Source organism: Engraulis encrasicolus, chromosome 18 (assembly GCF_034702125.1).
Source record: "Engraulis encrasicolus isolate BLACKSEA-1 chromosome 18, IST_EnEncr_1.0, whole genome shotgun sequence".
Lineage (NCBI taxonomy): Eukaryota > Metazoa > Chordata > Actinopteri > Clupeiformes > Engraulidae > Engraulis > Engraulis encrasicolus.
Window position 1 is genome coordinate 48,230,205 of NC_085874.1, and position 21,679 is coordinate 48,251,883.

The 21,679-nt window shown below is 43.0% G+C and overlaps 2 protein-coding genes and 1 long non-coding RNA gene across 3 annotated transcripts; all 3 read right to left on the minus strand.

Moving 5' to 3' along the window:
- Positions 1–223: 223 nt before the first annotated feature.
- On the minus strand, positions 224–1,365 carry LOC134468682 (trace amine-associated receptor 1-like). Its single transcript, XM_063222572.1, has one exon. The coding sequence runs from the start codon at positions 1,250–1,252 to the stop codon at positions 224–226; it is 1,029 nt and encodes a 342-aa protein (XP_063078642.1). The 5' UTR covers positions 1,253–1,365.
- Positions 1,366–6,699: 5,334 nt separating this feature from the next.
- On the minus strand, positions 6,700–7,834 carry LOC134468278 (trace amine-associated receptor 1-like). The gene has a single exon (XM_063222221.1). The coding sequence runs from the start codon at positions 7,832–7,834 to the stop codon at positions 6,773–6,775; it is 1,062 nt and encodes a 353-aa protein (XP_063078291.1). The 3' UTR covers positions 6,700–6,772.
- A 2,788-nt stretch (positions 7,835–10,622) lies between these two features.
- LOC134468683 (uncharacterized) lies at positions 10,623–12,180 on the minus strand. The gene is made up of 2 exons (XR_010038887.1): positions 11,737–12,180; positions 10,623–11,640 (listed from the first exon to the last, which is right to left on the minus strand). It is a non-coding gene; the product is annotated as an uncharacterized LOC134468683 (long non-coding RNA).
- Between the last annotated feature and the right edge of the window lie 9,499 nt (positions 12,181–21,679).

Here is a 21,679-nt window from a genome sequence, read left to right on the forward strand (position 1 = left end):
ATACTGTAGAGTCAAAGGGCTGTGTGTGAATTTAAGGCCTTGTGACAACTGCGTACTCAGATGTGGCTAGTGCCGGTGGGGACAGCCACTGTATACATCTCACTATTTACACAGTATACAAATACACCAAACGTTTTTTGTACTGTACACTGTTTAAAAAAAACAAAAAAAAACAACAACAACATTGGTGTGCGCATCGCCTCCCATTTATTGTTAAAAAGAATCACTCTGTAAACAAATTTAATTTTGATGAATCATTCTGAAAGACTTTACCAAGTAAAATGATTCTAAACGCTTTCCTAAACCAGCTGTAAAACAAAGCATACACAACAGGGTTACATGTGGAGTTGAAATAGCCAATCCACACGACCATGTCAAACCATAGCGGAGGAATCGAGTAGCCAGAGAGAGGATCGATGATGTTGCAGAGAAAAAATGGCAGCCAGAACGAGAGGAAGACCCCCATTATAATAGCCAGGGTCTTCGTGGCCTTCCTTTCCATTTTGCTCACGGCAGCAGCGGCAGCGGACGGCTTTCCCTGCGCGTGTTTGCCGTGAATAGACCGCGCTTGTTGCTGCGCGATGAGATATATTTTCAGATAAATGCAAAGCATGATCAAACCGGGGATGTAAAAGGATAACAGCGAGGACACGGTGCTCGACGCGACACTCTGTAACAACACACAGCCGCCCGTGCAGGCGACGCTGTTGTAAAACTCCTCGTCGATACCCACGATGTTTAGCTCCAGAAACACCATCCCAAAACCAACCACGGCGGAGATACCCCAGCTGACGCAGATCATGACCATCGCCGCCCTGCCTGTGACCCTCACGCTGTACTGCAGAGGATAGCCGATGGCGTAGTAGCGGTCGATGGAGATCAGAGAGAGGTTCAGAATGGAAGCGGTGCAGCACATGACGTACGTGCCGGTGTGCACCTTGCAAAACCACTCTCCGAAGTACCAGCAGGACTCTACGGATCTGACCATGCTGGGGGGTATGACGAACCCGCCCAGCAGCAGATCCGACACGGCCAGGGAGAGGATGAGGTAGTTGGTGGGGGTGTGGAGCTGCTTGAAGTGCACGACGGTGACGATCACCAGCAGGTTGCCCACGACCGTCAACACCACGGAGGAGCCGAAGAAGACGTAGAGAGGAACGCGGAAGGCGGCCGGGTAGGTGGACTTTGGACACGAGCCGTTGAGGGACTCGTGGCAGAGAGGAACGTGATCGGTGCTGCTCCTCACGTCCATCAGATCAGACAAGGCTGCTTTTCACCTGTCAGAGAGGACGAAATAAAAGTCACGTTTTATTTAAGCAAACTCAATTATTTGTGTGAGAGAGTGAACCTGATGAAGCAACAGCGAAACGCGTTGTTCACCAAATAAACTACCAGCAAAGATACCAGTGTGCAGTGATTCATCCTTCATTTAGGTCTGCTTGGATTACTCTTACTGCACATCACTAGCACCTGGACAGTGGTTGTGCACAGGGACGTTACTTTGAGTGTCAATTATTTGTGTATTTGTGTATTTTGCCTCTTTTCCACTGCCGTTTTTCTGGTAGGCCTACAGCTCGACACAGTACGACTCGGCTGCCACTTTTTGCTTTTCGAATAGGCTCGACACAGCTCAATTGTAAAGCAAAATGTGGCGGACGAGTTGCGCTGTGTCGAGCTGTAGGCCTACCAGAAAACCGGCAGTCGAAAAGAGCCATTAGTGTATTCTTGTATTCACAAATTTCTTCAAAGTTCACAGCCAATAAGAACTTATTGATATAACAACAATAATAAAGGCCAACTAGGCTAATAGGTCTCATAAGTGGTCACTTATACAGATAGTCATTTGGCATGTTTCAGTGGCATGTAAACATGTAAACCCTTTTCTAAAGTGTTACCAAAATCCCAGAGTAAATGAAAGTTGTGTTCGGACATATGTGTTCGTAAAATAGTAGAAGGAGAATAATTAATCTTGAGCACCGAGCATTAGCCTACGCGTAGCACATTAAGCAGTGTCCAATGCTACTTGAGTACCGGCCTGCACCCATGCTGCACTCCAGGGCCGCTGCTAAGGTTTTGGAGGCCCTAACCGTAAATGGTCAGAAGGCCCCCGTCATTATTAAATAATAATAGTAATAACACTTTTTTTTAGTCGATCTCAATTCAGGAGTCCCCAATTTTGGGGGGATAGTGGTTAAGGCCCTTAGCGCTCTGCATACTCTGCTTATGCCTAGCGGTGGCCCTGCTGCACTCACTGCAAAACACGAAATCATAGCAAGTTTATTTTCTAGTTTCAAGTAAAAAGCATGTAATCTAATGTAATCTCAAATTCAATGGTGATAACTAGAGGTTTTGAACTACTACGTACTGTAGAACTTTTAGACTATTTAGACATTTGTCCATGGAGCAGGTTATTTTTTCTTGATCACATTTTTACACATTACTAACAAGTTTTTAAAAATCTAATCAAGAAAACAAATACTTGCTGCATGGACAAATGTATGAAAACAAGTCTAAATAGTCTAAAAGTTCTAGTAGCTGAAAGGAAGGCCCTCTTGCTATTTACCTGATATATTTTTTTTACTTGAAACTAGAAAAATGAGCTGACCAAGATTCCTTTTCGCAGTGGGTGTTGTGACATAGCCTACTAGAGTGGTTCTTAACCTTTTTTTCTTGAAGCACCCCCTAACCTGTGCCCAAGAAAAGCCGCGCACCCCCAACCTAAGCGTCTACGCGTCACGCGTGTATACGCACTAAAAAAATATTTGAGTGTTTAATTACAATAATTCTAGCTTTAGACATTAATCAATACTTTAATGACTTTATATGGGGACCAAAACACGTTTTAATTTGGTGTTGAGTTGGCCTAATTATAACGTTTGGAAGCAGAATTTTGGTCACAACCTCAACACAAACAAAATTCCGCGCACCCCTTAAAATCTCTGGCGCACCCCCAGGGGGTGCCCGCACCCCAGGTTAAGAACCACTGGCCTACTACAGTATGTTCTGTGTTGTGATAAACCTGTATGAGAGTGACAAATCTGCCACAGCTACTACAGCTCTTGATACAACACAAAATTAAGATTGAGACAGATGCTTCTCTGTCAGGACAAACACAATACTGGAAAAAAGTGAGTTCACATAAGTAAAGTATACCCTGAGAATCACAAAGTGCATCGCATATACAGAGTTGGCTACAAAGTGATAAACCACTGAGAGAGAGAGAGAGAGAGAGAGAGAGAGAGACTTACTCAACACTTAACCTCAGTCATATACTGACCGGTGCCAAGAGTAAGTCAGTCAATGTAACCTTTGTCAGTAAAGAGCAGCAAGGTGACCTGAAGGGGACATACATGCATTTATATTCACAGCAGCAGGGCTTTATCCTCCAGGGAGACAGACCTGCACTCTTCTCACCAACAGGGGGGGCTGTGGCACAGCGCACTAAGCACACCCACCCCCCAACCCCCAACCCTTGCATGCCCAGGGGTTGCACCCAGGGTTCGAATCCGGCCTGGGTCATTTGCCATCCCTAGCCCATCTCTCTCTCCACATTCGCTTCCTGTCGCTCTTCACTGTCCTATCTGAAACAAAGGCCAAAAAAAACATAAAAATATCCTCACCAAATGGCCCACATGAGGAATGAGAGATAAAGAAATGAAACAAAGACTGAATTATTATGCAAACCACAGCATGAAAAGATATGTTAAGAGAATAGAAAAGGCTAATTCATCCTGTTGAGCCACAGCCCCTGTTATAAAGTTGCTGTGGCAACACTTTATTTTAGGGACACATCAATTAGCACTAATAAATACAATGTCCCTGTATAAGTAACTTGTAAGGCATGTGCAAAGCAAAATCAAACATTTGTTAGGCATGTATTCGCAAATGTCTTGTTCATGCACAATAAGGGATTTATTACCAATTTAACCTTAGTAAGGACCTAGTAGGCCTTAGCGTTTGCTTAGTACATGCCTTACAAGTTACTAATGCAGGCACTAACATTGTATGTATTAGTGCTAATAGATGTGTCCCTAAAATAAAGTGTTACTTGCGGTTACCAGAATGGCAACCAAGTTGTAATGTATTACTAATGGCCCTGTGTAATGTCATAGTATAGTCAGAGATTCTTTAAGTATAGAGATATACCAATGTAATAGGTTGCTATGGGCACCTAACGTGACCAGGTTCCGGTCTGCCTAAAGGTGCGTGTCATAATACTCCTAGCATTGAATCCCTCCCACTGACGTGTATAGTATAACTGGACTGCGGAGTTCGATAGAACTCCATTCAACGGTTTTGAAGCAACCGCGGCTGATTTACTTCCGCCCCAAAAATGCGGAAATATAATAATCACCCTGACAACGTTGAGCTACATTGCTGATAGGTCGACATCACCGGCCAATCCACAAACAGACACTTCAAGACATGTCCCGCCCCTCCCACCCGAATATGACATGGCGTCCCCAGCAGAAATATTGAACCCTGTTTTCAGCTGTGGAACTGGTCGACACAGAAACACTTGATTGTCATAAAAACACCAACACAAGTTCAAATGGAACTGGTGATCGGTAAGTATGGCAAATATACCATGCTATTAATAAAATTATACTTATAATAGAAGTCTGTGATCCCCCCCCTCCCCCTTGCGACAGTAGAACCTGGAAACAATGGGCCAATGGAACCTCTCTCTCTCTCTACTCTCTGGTATAGTGTTCTATATTTGCAATGACTATTATAGCGCTCCATTGGTAAGACAGTGTGCATTATGGGACTACATAATATAGGATTTAAAATCACTCTACATGGGTTTTTCTTGTTTAGGCCTACAAACATTCGTATTGTGAGGAAGGTCAAGATGCTACACTAGGGTTTCCCAAACTGTGGTGCGAGCTGAATAGAGCAATGGTGGATATGTGTGTTTTTTTATCCAATATTAATGAACGTCGGGTAGTTTTAATTGTTCGATGAATTGTATGCTTGAAGGATCCATCTGAAGTGTAATTTATAACTCCTAGACTTGTAATGCAACAAGTTCCATTGTAATGATGGCAGAAAAAACGTAAGGTCGATGGGAAATGAGGATTGCCCAAAATGTGCGGCTGTGCAACATTTGCTTAGGGGGTGCGCGAACCACATTGAAATGTAAAAGGGGGTGCGTAGGGGGAAAAGTTTGGGAACGGCAGCTACACAGCCATCCACGTGAGCTCACTTTTGACCGACAGCCGTTTCCGGGAGGTTGAACAGTGCACAGTTAGGGTCGCGCAGCCAGGGATTGTTTGCAAATGGTAAACCCATGTATTATGAAAAGTAGCCTATTCACTCACCCATTCAAATGATCAGAATCAGGTGACTTAATCATTAGGCCTGGCTACAGGTTTATAAAATAAAGCACCTTGGCTTGCATTTGTGAAAGAATGGGCCACTCTCAGTGAACTGTAGTGTGGAACTGTCATAGGATGCCACATGAGAATCGTGGAATCGAGTACAAGATCGTCTCGAATCTGCTAAAGTGGAGAAATCGTATAGATTGTCATGCTGTTAGGATGTTTACTACAGTATCAGTATCAGAATGATGCTTGCTTATTTATTGTTGTAGACATGCAGTGTTATCGAAATCAGAATCAACTCTATTGGTATAAGTTTACTTGTGTGTGCAAGGGATCTCTGGGAGTTCATTATGTCTATGATTAGGCCACTCCAGGCAAGGGTTTCTGATAGGCTGGATCTAGTGTTCACTACCACAGTAGGCCAGGAAGAATGTGGCCTTTTTAAAGATATTCCATGAAATTAATTTGTATTTCAGTCCACCCTTCACAGGATGTGTGCAATTGTCTTTACAAAGCTATACTACCCTTACAGACCCACAAAGTCCATACATAAAAATGGAAAAGTACACTTGTATGTGTTGACTAGCGATTTTGACATCTTGCATGAATAATAATGAAGCAACATGGAAAGTTGCTGAGTTGACAAGAAGTAGACAGTTACATTCTTAGAATGTGTTTTGATGATTAAAACACGTGCTTCAGATTTTAACTTTTATTTAGGTTTTCCTTAAACATTTGTCACACAGAAGCGAACCCATCCTTTTTGTTACAAAGTGTGCACACAGTTGTTTGATTGTTTTGATTGTTTTAAACATTTAACATATCATCTGGGCCTAAAATATGGTTGCATTGCAATTAAATATTCTGCCAAAGCATTACATAATGTCCGTGTGATTGGATCACTACTTTTCAAGTCCATCAAGACAGATAAGTGTTACTACGTAGACTCAAATACAAAAGTGCATAATCACAGGATGTCATATTATGCATTTCATTAATAATATTTATTTATACAGTCAGTCAAAACCTCTACATACAGTGTACATGTGCATAAAGTGAAGTGAACACATTGTCATTTTACAGTATATTATATACACTAGTGCTATATAAAACATGTATATACATACTGTATGCATTTCTGTATGTATGTTCACAGTAGCCTATGTATGTACACAGTATGTAGGCTACAGGGCTTGACACTGGCACCTGAACAAACAATATCAAATTTATGGCTAGTAGAAAGGCTGAATGGCTAGTGACTTGGGAAAATCACTAGCCACATTGGCCGGTGGGTGAAAAAGTTAATGTCAAGCCCTGGTAGGCTATTTATGTGTATGTATGTATGTAGGCCTATCTATGTATGTATCATTATTATTATTATTATTATTATTATTATTATTATTATTATTATTATTATTATTATTATTATTAGGGACACAGGCTTGTCAATCTGAGATTAGTGCGATTCTGGACGAATGCTGCTGGAAGATTTTGCCTGACATTATGATTTGAAACGCTTGCCTAAACCAGCGGTAGAAGTAGGCATACACCAAAGGATTGACCGTGGAGTTTAAGTAACCTACCCAGCCAAAAATTTCTAATACTACTGGTGGACTCGCGTATCCAAAATACGCGTCAATATTAAAAACAAGGAAGAAGGGAATCCAGGATGCTATGAAGGCCCCCATGATAATGATCAGAGTTTTGGTGGCTTTTCTTTCCGTTTTGGATATGGACGGAGCCCCGTTAGCCTGCGTGTTTACAGAGTGAATGGCCTTTAGCTGTGCACGTGCAAGCACAAATATCTTGAGATATATGCAGGCCATGATCACGCCTGGCAGGTAAAAAGACACCAGCGCAGACAGCGCGCCCGAAACCAAACTGTGCAAGAAAATGCAGCTGCCGTCGCAAGCGAGCATGTCGTACAAGTTCCGTATGCCTATGAGGTTCAACTCCAGGAAGACCACCCCGAACCCAAACAGTGCGGCGACGATCCACGTGACGGAGTCCATCACCAGCACGACCGACACGCTGATCTTCGTCCTGTACAACAGCGGCTGGCATATGGCGTAGTAGCGGTCGATGGAGATCATGGTGAGGTTGACGATGGAGGCCGTGCAACACATCATGGACGTGCTGTTGTGCACTTTGCAGAAGAGGGCCCCCCAGTACCAGCAGGACTCGACCACCCGCACCACGCTGGGGGGCATGACCACCACCCCCACCAGCAGGTCCGCCAGGGCCAGGGACAGGATCAGGTAGTTGGTGGGGGTGTGGAGCTGCTTGAAGTGGAGCACGGCCACGATCACCAGCAGGTTGCCCAGCACCGTCAGGCCCACCGCGGCCACCAGGGCGCAGTAGAGAGGCACGCGAATGACCAGCGGGTAGGTGGACTTGACGCAGGAGTTTTTGACGCCTTCGAAGCAGAGGGTGACAACGTCGACGTCGACGACGGCGGGAGGCGTTGAGTTGGTCATCGTGATGATGCCGCTGCTCGTCTGTGACATCACGTCAGGCTTCTGGCCTAGAAATAAACACAAACAGGGCTATAAATAATAGCCTACTGATTTCACTATTAGATGTTAATCTTAGTTTAAGTGGCTAGTAAGTTTTCTTTTCTGCCAGCCAAGCTGAATTTTCACCAGCATTTGGCCCCGAGAGCCCTGAATATATAGTAGGCCTATAAACACTAGTTAAAGGACCAGTTCAGTCAGTTTCAATATGCTGTTGTATTACTCACGCTACCCTTGACTTGTCAGTACCCGGTGATGCCACATTTTTCGGCTAAGCCCTTTCCGAGATATGAACTATTCTAATGGGGGCAGCGTTTGTTTACATTTAAAAGAAAATTAACATAGGTGTAATCCAAATATTTTCCCAAAAGGTACCGCTGTTTGCTAGTTGTCTGCTGATGTTGTATAACCTTTTGGATGTTTTTGGGAATAAATAAAAATGTTTTTTTGAAATGTAAACAAAGCGCTGCCCCCATTACAATGACCAAGACCTCGGAAAAGGCAGAAGAAAAAAAAACTAAACAAAAACCTCAGGTACTGACAAGTCCAGGGTAGAGTGAGCATTACAACTGCATGTTGAAATTGACAGAACTGGTCCTTTAACAACAAAGGTACCATACAATACACAATACAATACAACATGTATATACAGTATAGTACTGTGGGCCTATATAGTGCAGTATCACAACTATGAAGTTGACTCTTGGTCCCCATGAAAGAGTTTTCTTTCTGAATACGAATTGACTTCAAAGGGCCCACTGTCAAAACCGGGCCCTTGGAATTATCCAAACCTTTCATGCCCCCCTCGCGCTGTCCCTGGGTGACAACCATAGGCATGGCACAGGGAAGAGGTGGTGCTAAAAACACTTACCCCTATGCCATACATGACAATGACAAGAAATGCACTTTTCAAAGTCTGTTTTCTTGTAGAATGTATGGTGGTACTTGTTGACATGATCACAAGGAAATGCTTGACGATTTAATTATAATGGGCGTATATTATATTATATTATATTATATTATATTATATTATATTATTATGTCATAGCACTTGCCCCCCAAAATGTCTGTGCGCGCCACTGGTTATAACAGTGCTATGCAATATGCATTTCTGGTTACAAAATACAATACTATTACAATAACAACATCACATCACATTATACTATTATTTAAGACATTGCATATGCTGCACATTATATTAGCATGTAATTATAAAGCACTCCAATGTATATGCATAATAACACATATAACACATGTTTTAGGACAATGTGCAATTCTAAAAGAGAGGAAATAAATCAAGTCAAATTCAAGTCAGTGTGTGTTTCAAAAGAAAATTACACCTGTTCTCTTGTGCCTATACCTTGGAGAGGAGAGGAGAGGAGAGGCTCTCTAAAGCTCGATGTGTAAAGGATCCAGATATTTATGGTGACATTTGACAACAACGCTGAGGGATTAGTATTTCCTCCTCCCCTCTTCTCATCCTTAAGACAACACAACAAAAATAGTGTAACAGCACTACTCAGGGCTTGATACTGGCACCAGCCAACCGGCCAAATGCTGGTAAAACTTGGCTGTGGCTGGTAATAATTTCAGTATCACTAGCCAATTTGGCAGGTAACTTATTCTATGGTATGACGTTTCAGAATAGCCTATATTCTGCAGTTTACCCATTGTGTATCAATTGTTTATATTCAAGTTCAAGAAAACGATCAGTTACTCAGTCTCTATTTGTTTGATTTATTCCCATGTAGAATGCTGTGCACTCATCTTCTTGCTTTAGCACCTCATCTTCTGAGGCTGTATGTACAGCGTCATGATAAAGGGAAAAAAAAAAAACATTACAAATTTGTGGCTAGTAGAATAGCTGAATGACTAGTGACTCGGGAAAACCACTAGCCAGAGTGGCTGGCAAGCAAAAAATTTAATGTCAATCCCTGACTACTATGTCTGTTAAATCTGCCATGTCAGCATTTAGGGCCATTTGGGCCATGCGTACAGTCTACTTTACATACGAAGAGTTCTTTTCCAAAACACTATATCCACCATTTTTGACTTTTTCCATTTTAGTATTGGAATTGACTAGAGGTCCTCTATGTGTGAATTCTTGTCATTCAAATGTTTTGAGAACATACTTTAAAACCTCTAAAACAATGCATTTCAATGGAATGCCCAATACAGAAATGTTAATTCCCCAACATTCTATAAAATGTATATATATCATTTTGGAAAAGAGCTCTTCATACACTTATCCTTTCCTCTGTGACAGCATCAACAGACCGTTGACCGAGAGTCCCATTGAACTTCAGCTCCCCCTATTTTGTAGCGAGAAATTGGGCTGGATGTCTAATTTTTTCAAGGTAGACTTTGTGTGTTATTTATTATTGTAAATGTCTATAATTTTTGGGAGGGAAATACATTTGTGCAATCTATTAAGCCATAGATGCATATAAAAATCATGCATCTTGATTTTTTTATGGAAATTTCCCAGCCGGGTAGCTTCATTTTTTACAGTGTGTAACTGACTATATTGTTGATGTAATATTTGGTCTGTGCCAAGACAACACAAAAACATCCCTAACCATAACCCCTTCTGTTCACTATGTATATGTAGTGGGCGAGACCGTTACAGGAAGTAGTTCGACTACGCCACCCCCGGGGGTGGAGCCCCCGGAGGAAATGAATTAGGGGTAGTTACAGATACCCCGGACCAACACACAATGTACCCGCACAATAGATTACCAGGCAAACACAGGTTCGTGCACAATGGAGGCAGAGACAGTGGTGACAATTTATAATTCAAATCTTTATTATTATTTTCAGTATAAAAATATGTTGGTCACTCTCTGTAATAAATATAAAAAGTTACTCACAATTCGTAAAGTGCAGGGGTGGGCGTGCTGCCACCACACCCGCGGATCTGTAAACACCTGCCCCAAAGTATGTTCGCTAATTCACACTAAACAACACACCTGGTAGGCCTAAGGCCTTAGAACCCACACTCAGGTTGTCAGACTGTGCCACTAGGGGCTGGCACGGCTAACACATTAGGGCCAATGGCACACCTCAGAATTAACAAAAGAAAAGTAAAGAAATAGTTCACAACAAACAGAAATAATTCACGGCAAACAGAAACAAGAAGAAATCACAGCCAACCATGCAAAATAAATCAAAATCCAATAAGCACATGCAGTTAAATTAGAAATTAGATAATTGAATGAAATAATAAAAAAAGGGAAATTAGGCACAGCAAACGAAAGAAAACGAAATCAAAACATGAGGTAAACCAATGCCAGAGGCTCAGCTCAGTGCAGTCCCCTAGGTATCCCCACACTACCTACACACACACACTCACACGCACCAGCGTACGCACACGCACACACACTGTGGAATGGCTCACACACCAGCTCACACCGAGCCGAGCGCCCACACACACACACACACACACACACACACACACTGAACCAAAGCGCGCCCACGCACACACACACACGAATGTCCAATTTCCGAGGCCGGAGCAGCAGCCGAAATACGGGTTCCCGACTTCCAGAGGCACCACACAACCGGGGCTAAAAGTCGCCGCTCGTGCACCTAAACGCGTGGTGTGTCTGACCACGGCCACACGGATACAACCTGCGAGGGAGGAGGAGAGCGTTAGCCAAGCTAGCAGGACACCCACTATCACACGATTCTGCTGCCGAGAGGTTACCTTACCCGGAGATGAGGGTGCACCGATGCGCGATTCTCACAGTCGGAGTGCCAATACAGAGGTACACGGCCGAGGCGCCGGTAGCGACCACACGCTGAAACCATAATAATGGCCGTCGTTAGCAACCATGGTACGAAAACAAACAGTCAGGGCTGGGTAAAGGCACAAGCTAACCCACTATAATACATACCGGCGTGCAGGAGACGGGAAAGGCGCAAGGTAACCGTTGGTATTGTCCACCGAAGTCCTTGCCAGTGGAGAAGCAAGAGATCACTCTAGCCAAGTAAGAGACGCCAAGTTGGAATCACAACCTATAGAACAGCAGACGCGAAGTTAGCCACTAGCTGCTGGCTAGCACATAAACAGCGACAAGAAATGGTCCACATACTCACGAGGACAAGAAATGGTCCACATCTCCTAGATCTGAACTGGACACCGCACTCCTCTCGACGGCGAGGGGAGAAGCAACCACAGCATTCGCCGGTGGCGATGAAACGCGCAAAGGGGAACTTTGCAGGCTTACCGAATACTAGCCACTGGCAGTGTTTATGAAGAGACTTCCCATAAGCCTCTACGAGCGGCGTGGTGACGTGTGCCGCAGCGTCAGACTTCCCTTAAAGGAGCAGCGCTCCATTACATATACACCACCCACCTCCCTGGGAGATGTCATTCGAACATGCGGGTTCTCCTATATCAGTGGTGTAGTCTACGTAGAACGCGGGTATACAGAGTATACCCACTTCAACATTTCAGGGATTTCAGTATACCCACTTAAAATTGATTGATCCATTGTTTTGAATAGCACAAATATATACTGTATACCCACTTTAAAAAATGCTCAAATATACAGTATACCCACCATAAAAAAGTAGACTACAACACCACTGTCTCCTATCACTGCTGATGACAGCCAGATGTATGTCTTTCCAGCTGCATCATGACTACAAGGTTTCGACACACATATCAACCTGCCTCACTGACTTCTTGTCAACATGGATGAAGGAACACAACTCCTGCAGTTGAACCTGTCCAAGACAGAGCTCCTAGTGATCCAAGCTTAACTTTCAATCTGTCATAACATCAACCTGAAGATGGGCTGTATCAGCTAAACTGCTGAAATGTGGTCATTTCCCAGGGTTTCTATAACCGCTTTTCAGGGAGAAAAAAAAAGATGTTCAAAGTCCTTGACAGTACATTACAAAATCTTTCTGTCACTTCCTGTGGATTCTACAGAGTCTTTACTTTCAAATGGTACCAATCACTTCATGATAGGTCAAAGTATGCGGGCACAGGAACGTTGTGCAAAACCTAAAAAAAACATCAAAAAATAGCCCCTAAGGTTAACGGGTTGATTCTATATATTTCCTGTGCACTTCACATATGCAAGTGTGGTATGCTATGGTTATGTCCACTGATGCACATCACTTGGGATAAAATTGTTTGCCAAGTGCCAAGTGTAATGCAATGCAATGTGTGGCCCAAGTCTCCACAGAGTGCACTACACAAGCAGTCCTCAAGAGGGTGCCAACAAGCAGATTTTACCATCCCTGTTACATTTATTAGGTAGCCTACAGCAAGGAGAGATAAATAGATAGGAGGGCTTACTCACGTCATAACAGCGTAGTACGAAATGATGGCGAGGGGAGTATGGAAATGTTATTCTTCTTCTACAGTCAGTATTGGAAGCATCAGGGAAGCATGCAATGCCACTTCCGTGAGGGTCGGAGTGTGGAACAGGTCATAGGACAGCGTGAATGTTTGTCAGCTGTCCTTAATTACCACCAGCAATTACTGCTGACCAACAGCTGCAGTTAATTTGGCCACAAATTATAAATCATGGTGTCGCCCCCACTGACCATGCGCAAGGGAGTACGGAAATTGTATCCATCACACCCACTGACCAATGACCATGCGCAAGGGAGTTAATTTTCCATCCACTCGTGTCCTCAGTCAACGCCCCCGTACAACATCGTGGCCAATGCATTTCCCCCGAGAGATTGTTCTTCTGTTGAATTTCTTTGGTTAGGGTTAGGGTTAAGTGTAAGTACAGTAGGCCTACATAATGTTATATGTTGACTAAGGTGCTGTTTCCACATAGCTGGATATTTTTATATGTGGATATTTTTTTCTCCTGGTTGCATTGGTTTTGCATTGGTTTTGGCCTTCCGTTTCCACGTAGCAGATATTTAAAATCCAGGTATAAAAAGTATAAAAAATAATCCTGATGAGAGGGCTGAAACGCATTTGTTACAATGGAGGATTTATTTTTATCCACATGTTGCGTTTACACCTAACCAAGAGAAAAAAAAAACCCTGCTAAAAAAAATATCCTGCTACGTGGAGACAGCACCTTAATCTAAGATGAGCTAGTCCTCAACACGGATGCTGTCTGTCCCTTACCCTGTGTTGTTCTCCGAGCACACAAATGAAATATCACTGCACCACAATGATTTCAATTTAGTGAGATAAGCTGATGATATGGCTCTAGTGGGAGTCTTTTATCAGAAAGACAGCATATCTGACAATGTGGATCATGTTTTTAAGCTAGAGAAATGTAACACTAGTTCATTCTTAAAGGGACACTGTGTGAGATTTTTAGTTGTTTATTTCCAGAATTCATGCTGCCCATTCACTAGTGTTACCTTTTCATTAATACTTACCACCACCATTAAATTCTAAATGTTCACTATGACTGGAAAAATTGCACTTTTCTTACATAAAAAGGGGGATCTTCCCCATGGTCCGCCATTTTGAATTTCCAAAAATAGCCATTTTTTGCTGCAAAAATGACTGTACTTGGACCACACTAACAAATATGTGTTCATTACTTAGTAAACTTTCATGTAAAGATCAAATTTGGCAATAGGCAGCCCAGTTTCAATGAGCAGCATAGTTGCAGTACCTTTTTTGACCATTTCCTGCACAGTGTCTGTTTAATGTACAATTTGTAAAACCAAGGGGCTAATTCTCAACTATGGTGTTCTATCAGCACTCTTAATTTCTTACCAAAATGTTGCAATTGTCAGCTGTTTTAAATATTTAGGCACATATGTTGACTGCAAGCTTAACTTCACAGAAAATGTTGATACCTATGTAAAAAGGCCAATCAAAGGTTGTTTTTAATCAGGCTTTGGAGTAAGCTGCAACGTCTTGGAGAGGACATATGGAACCTGATAGAAAGTGTCCTAAGTAAGAGTAAGTAAGAGTAACTTTATTAAAGGGGAAAATGAAGGGTAAAAGTTACCTATAACATTTCAGTTTGGTATGGCCACCTCACCCTACTCAACAAGAACAGTCTGTCCAGAGTGGTGCAAATGGCAGGAAAGATCATAGGATAATGCCAAAAACCACTGGACTATCTAGTAAGCTATACAGGACTGCAGTTGAACATTTTATATGAACATTTTAGTTGATGATAGCCATCCTCTTCACTCTGAATTCGAACTGCACTATAGACAGAGGCGCATCTTATCACCAGGCAAGGCAGGCAGCCGCTTGGGGCCCCCAGCTACTAGATGGTGAAAAACAGCTCAGCTTCAAACTACAATAGAGGCAATTTGTTTCAAATGTTCATTGCTTTGGACTTTTGCTTGGGGCCCCTTTGACACTAGAATCGCCTCTGACTATAGAGCACACATTACAAGGAGAAACATCTACAAAATACTCTATTATACCAAATACAAGTTCCATTGTCGAGAAGCAATGGAAGAGCTAGAGAGGATTAAGGAGCTAATACCTGACTTGTATGTGATGTTTATGCTGGGAGGGGTGGTTGGAGAGGGGATGGACGCAACATCTTGTATGTTTTTTTTTTTTCAATGTCTATTTGTGTTTTTTATACAGTGAGACCAAGGGCAATTTTCATGCTGGCATGACGATAAAGTCTATTCTACTGTATTCTATTCTATTTTATCTGCCTACGCAACAGAATCCTCTTTTCTGATTGGCTGATGGGGTTGCAACTAATTCCCTATAACCTGTAAGGCGTCAAACGTGCGACTAAGTTAGGTTACTAATTCTAAACTGTAGGTTGCTATGGCCAAAACCCAGTCGTTAGTTCTATCGCATTTGTTTATCAAGTCAAGAGTCAGTCGTTAATTCTATCGCATTTGGTTGTCAAGCCAAGAGCCAGTCGTCAGTTCTATCGCATTTGGTTGTCAAGTCGGGCGCCGTAAAAGTTCTACTACATGCATCTGACAGAGGCGCGCCTGATTACGTGCGCACTAAATTTTTCTGCAGTTGGCATAATTCAGGTTACAAATTTACAGATAGGCCCAGCAATACATGGCAAAAATACCCTGTACCGAAATTCTAAGCACCTGCCTCGCCATCAATTGTATCGAAACGAGTCACCTCGTCATCTGCTCCACTCCCATGGTTTTTAAAATGTAGGCTATTTCCCGCTGCCTTCCCTTTGGTATTGATCTGAAAACGTCTAAAAAAACGTTTAAAAAATTAGGCTACTCTCCTCTTGTGGGGAAGGAACACGTGTGAAAGGGGAAAGGGGAGAGTTATTAAAAATGACCCTAGCGTTGGGAATCTCTCTCTCTCTTTCTCTATCTCTCTCTCTTTTACGCACGAAGTTGACAGGTAGCCTGTGATGATCAGCAGGGGGAAATAGACACGTAATGCGACATGTGTCGATTCAGCATAGAAATGCTTCGCAAGTTTTTGTTTTTAAACTTCCATCCCACCGTAGTATAGGGCCAAAGGAAAATTAAATAATCACAGCGTCGGCAGGCTACCAAACGAAGATTCTAGGCGCGTCAAGTTGGACGCCCGCACAGCAACATTCTATCTTGATAGAACATGGTTCCTACAACTTTACAGACGATAATAGATTAAAAAGTACCCCACCATAACGGCAGATAAGCGGGATAACGGCCTTCGAGGTCGACCGGTTATAGAAATTAATGGCTTGGCGGAGGCAACTTTGTCTCCGCGCTGCGCGCGTCGCCAAACTTCGGAGCCGCCGCCTCGCCATTAATTTCGTATAACCTGTCACCTCGTCGGCCGTTATCCCTTACTTATCACCCGGTGAGCAGACGGAATGTCTTCTGATTGGCTGAGCAGGTGTCCTTTATTCCCCGGTAGCAGGACACCTATGATGTCATGCGTGCGTGCGGGTGTCTAAATTGCTTCTTTTCTAACTTTCTGGCGAAGTGCCGTTACTAATTCTATCGCATCTGGTTGTCTAGTCAAGACCGCGTCGTTAGTTCTATCGCATCTGGTTGTCTAGTCAAGACCCTGTTACTAATTCTATCGCATCTGGTTGTCAAGTCAAAAACCCAGTCGTCAATTCTATCGCATTTGGTTGTCAAGTCACCCCAACGTTCTGCGCGCGTCCTTACATGCCACCGTTAGAGGCACGTCTCACTAGATTAGGAAGTGGTGCCCATAGCAACGTACTAAGCGCAGGGGTTAATCTATTTTCTTAGATCAACATATTAATAAATTAATACTTAAATGCTGGTAACCGGGTGATAAGCGGAATAGTGGCCTTCGAGGTGTCCCGATATCAAGGGAAAATGGACTTGGCGAAGCGAACAGCCCTTCGGCTGCGCCGTCGGGCTGTTAGAACGCTCCGCCTCGTCCATTATTTCCCTTGATATCGGGACACCTCGTCGGCCGCTATTCCATAGTCTACCTATTCCACATGTAGATTAAAATAAGACTAAGCAGGCCTGCCATTGCAAGGAGATCAGGGGTGCATCTCTGGAAAGCGCAGTTGTGAGCAGTGAGCAACTTCGGTGGTTGACAGTGGGAAATTGCATTGCAACGAACAAGGTAGCTAACATAGTTAGCAACTCTTTCCAGAGATGCACCCCAGGTGATTGATCGGTATGTGTGCCACCTCCAAACATGATGCAACCTTTGCAAAGACACACACGCACACATGCACGCACACACACACACACACACACGCAAACACACACACACACACACACACACGCATGCGTGCGTACATGCATCTGTCTGTGTGCGCACATGTTTGCCGGTTGCATCACCATCATCATCATCATCATCATCATCCTCATCACCATCATCACCATTATCATCATCATCATCATCATCATTCTCATCATCAGTTAACTGCAGGTCAAGATATCAGATCAGAAATACAAACCCCAACTCCGGTGAAGTTGGGACGCTTGGTAAACTGTTAAAACTGAGGAAAAAATAAACATGATCTCCAAAAATTCCGTGCTCCTGGACACGGATGTTAAGGACACAAAATCCGTGTCCAGGAGCACGGATTTTGCCAAAATTCTGTGCTCCTGGACACAGAATTATTTTCCGTGATGGACACACGGAAGTGCTCTCTCTATACTCCCACAGCTCTATGTTTCCACAGTCTTGTGTTTTCAGGATTTTTCTAATTTCAAATATTTTTTCTAAAAAAAAACCATTTCTTGCTGGTTAGGTAGGTCCTACTGCAACTATGCTGCTCGTTGCAACTGTGCTGCCTATTCCCAAAGTTTGATCTTTCCATGGAAGTTTACTAAGTAATAAACAAATATTTTCTAGTCCAAGTACAGTCATTTTTGCAGCTAAAAATGGCTATTTTTTGGAAATTCAATGGAGAAGATCCCCCTTTTCATGTATGAAAAGTGCAATTTTTCCAGTCATAATGAATACTTAGAATTTGATGGTGGTGGTAAGTATTCATGAAAAAGGTAACATTGGTGAATGGGCAGCATGAATTCTGGAAATAAACAAAAAATCTCACACAGTGTCCCTTTAACCCTAACCCTAGGGTTATAGTGACAAGTGTATAATGTTTTAGGTGCTGTTATACCCGGGTATTTTGATATACGCAGACAAACAAACGAAGGTTTTCCCTCTATAAAACGAAGCTCCAAAAAAACTCAAAAAAAACAAAAGTGGAGATTTTTTTAAAATCTCCCGTTAGCGTTTGTATGTAAACAGAGGTAAACGGAGACTTGAATGGCTCTACTTACGGCACACAGGCATAATGTATTTATGACAGCTTTCAGCCGCATATTTATGCGTATTTGCCTTTGATGTGAACGAAAATATTTTGCTAAGCGTAGAGAAGAAAAATGTTTGTTACACACACGCATGCACGCACACACACACACACACACACACACACACAAAACATGCCTTAGAGTCGATTCTGAGTCTGGGGCTCAGGCGTCAGTGCACTAAATAGTAGTGAAAGAGAAGGGCCTTTACTTGCTTTACTTGGAGGTTGATAGAAATTACCTTAGTCTTGCTGCCTGGAAGTTTGTTCCATCATTGAGGGACTACGACAGATAACAGTTTTGAGCATCCTGACCAGCAGCTTCTCTGTCTGGCACAGCGACTGTCTAGCTGCAGTCACACAAGGCACTACAGAGGATGGTGAGGAAGGCAGAAAAATCATCAGGTCACCCCTACCAGCCATTCAGGACCTGTACACTTCACACTGTTCCATCAGTTTCATCAATACACTGAAGAAAGCCAAATGACCACATTGCAAGGACACTGGAGAACTTTCCATGATTTTGTTCCACCGCGCCACTTGCACTCTTTGCACCTACCATACATACACAGCATCCACACTACTTCACCTATTTATTGTCCATCTGTAAGTTATTCCTCTTATTACATACTGTGTGTGTGTCTGTGTGTGTGTGTTGGTGTGTGTGTGTGTGTGTGTGTGTGTGTGTGTGTGTGTGTGTGCGTGCGTGCGTGCGTGTGTGTGTGTGTGTGTGTGTGTGTGTGTGTGTGTGTGTGTGTGTGTGTGTGTAAATAAAAAAAAATGTATTTTTGAAAATAAAGTACACTTGACCTTGAACTTACATTGCCTTTTATGTGTGTAAACACGCTTTGTACAGATTGAGGCCCCTTTTGAGAGCTACTGTAGGTTAGTGTGTGGCCTTTGCACCACTTTAGGGGTCACGGCCCTCATTTGGTATTTGTCATCCTTCACCTGGTGGCCACAAAACAAATGTTCTAAGGCAGGGTTTCCCAAACTGTGGTGCGTGCAACATTCGCTTAGGGGGTGCGCGAACCACATTGAAATGTAAAAGGGGGTGCGCAGGGGGAAAAGTTTGGGAACCCAGCCTGATCTTCAAAAATTCCGTGCTCCTGGACACGGATGTTAAGGACACAAAATCTGTGTCCAGGAGCACGGATTTTGCCAAAATTCAGTGCTCCTGGACACGGAATTGTTTTGCGTGATGGGCACGTGGAAGTGCTTTCTATATTCCCACAGCACTGTGTTAACTCTATCATTAGAAAATACATACCAAATGCCAATCCTAAACGAAATAATGCTATAACAATTGAAGTTGTGCCTGACCAAAACATTCCCTCACCTTAACCTGTCATTAAAGACATATTTTTGAGAAATATCTTTTCCAATGGGTTGATAGGCTATCAAATTCATATAATGAATGTAAGAATACTAGCTGTGCCCAGACCAAAACAATCCCTAACCCTAAAGTGTCAGTAAGAATTTTTTTTTTTTTTGAGAATAATATTTGAAATTAGAAAAATCCTGAGAAAACACAAGACTGTGGAAACATAAAACAGTGGAAGTATAGAGAGAGCACTTCTGTGTGTCCATCACGGAAAATAATTTTGTATCCAAAAGCACAGAATTTTGGCAAAATCCGTGCTCCAGGACACGGATTTTGTGTCCCTAATTTTCGGAGATCATGTTTGGGAACCGCTGTCCTAAGGCAACACTCCACTATTGCAACAGTAAGGTCGTACTGTACAGTATGTACCAGGGCTTGACACTGGCACCTGCCAACCGGCCAAATGCTGGTAAAACTTGGCTGTGGCTGGTAACAATTTCAGTGTTACTAGCTAATTTGGCAGGTAGCTTATTCTATGGCATGACATATGTAACGGAGTTAAGATATACTCTTTTTGTATTAAGTGAATCCTCACAAAATCTGTTTTCTGTTTTCACAATGTTATTGGTTTTTGGAATTATTTTGCATGTTGTACCGCATTCATCTTAGTTGACCATGGGCCTTCACGACTGCTTTTCGCGTTCGTGCCTCTTGGGTGCTTGCGCCCTCCGTACCTCCAGCTAGATCGCCCCACGCTGGAGGTAAGCAGTGTTAAGTAGCGCTCCGGGTAAAACATTCTATTTTATTGAATGGATGCGCTGTGACTACGAGTCCTTTCCTGAATATGAATGTAGATAAACAGTATTAAATGATTCTCTGAAAAAGTAATGTTTCAACTCGATGTAAACTTGTTATAAATCGAGCTGTCGTGTTTCTGTGTTCACATGCTTTGTACCCTGCTATGATGTGCAGCATGGTGTGAAACCAAGGTCCTGATTCTGTATTTCTTCTTTTAATCATATTGCAGTAGTTGCAGTCGAGTGACGGATGCCCTGGTCATAAGTGTATTTGTTTTCATGAATGCAGGTACGTTGTTGTAAATTGTGTAAGACCTATGATTGTTCTCTTAACTTTAATGAAACTTCAGTATGCTCGCTGTATGTCTGCCATTTTGTTACTCTGAATTGTAGCCAGCTAGATCGCCCCACGCTGGAGTAGTTGCAGTCGAGTGACGGATGCCCTGGTCATAAGTGTATTTGTTTTCATGAATGCAGACAATAAATCGAGCAGCTGAACCCCTGGTCTCCTTCTGGTCTTTGGACGGGTCTGTTACACCTATCAGAATAGCGTATATTCTGCACTTTGCCCCTTTTGTATCAACTGTTTGTATTTAAGTTCAAGAAAAAGCTCAGCTACTCAGTTTCTATTTGCTTGTTTTATTTCATTGTAGAAACCCATGCCCTCCTCTTCTGAGGTTAGAAGTATTTTGGGGGGCTTTTCAGCCTTTATTGTTTTTTGTGAGACAGGATAGTGAAGGAGAGAGAGGCAGTGAGCTGGGAGAGAGATATGGGGAAGGACCGGCAAAGGACCGGGACCGGGAATCGAACCCGGGTCGACCGAGTGGTAAACGTGTGCCCTACCATATCAGCCACGGTAGGGCCACAACCTTTTTTAATCTTTAACAGGGGCCTTTTTGTATTTCATGCGCATCAGCCAGGGTGCGCCACCAATTTGTAGCCAATGATTTTTGGAAGCCTTAGACCCATACATCACCCAGTCCAAAATCAGAAAATAAGTATGGGTTCGGTAGCTATACTGACC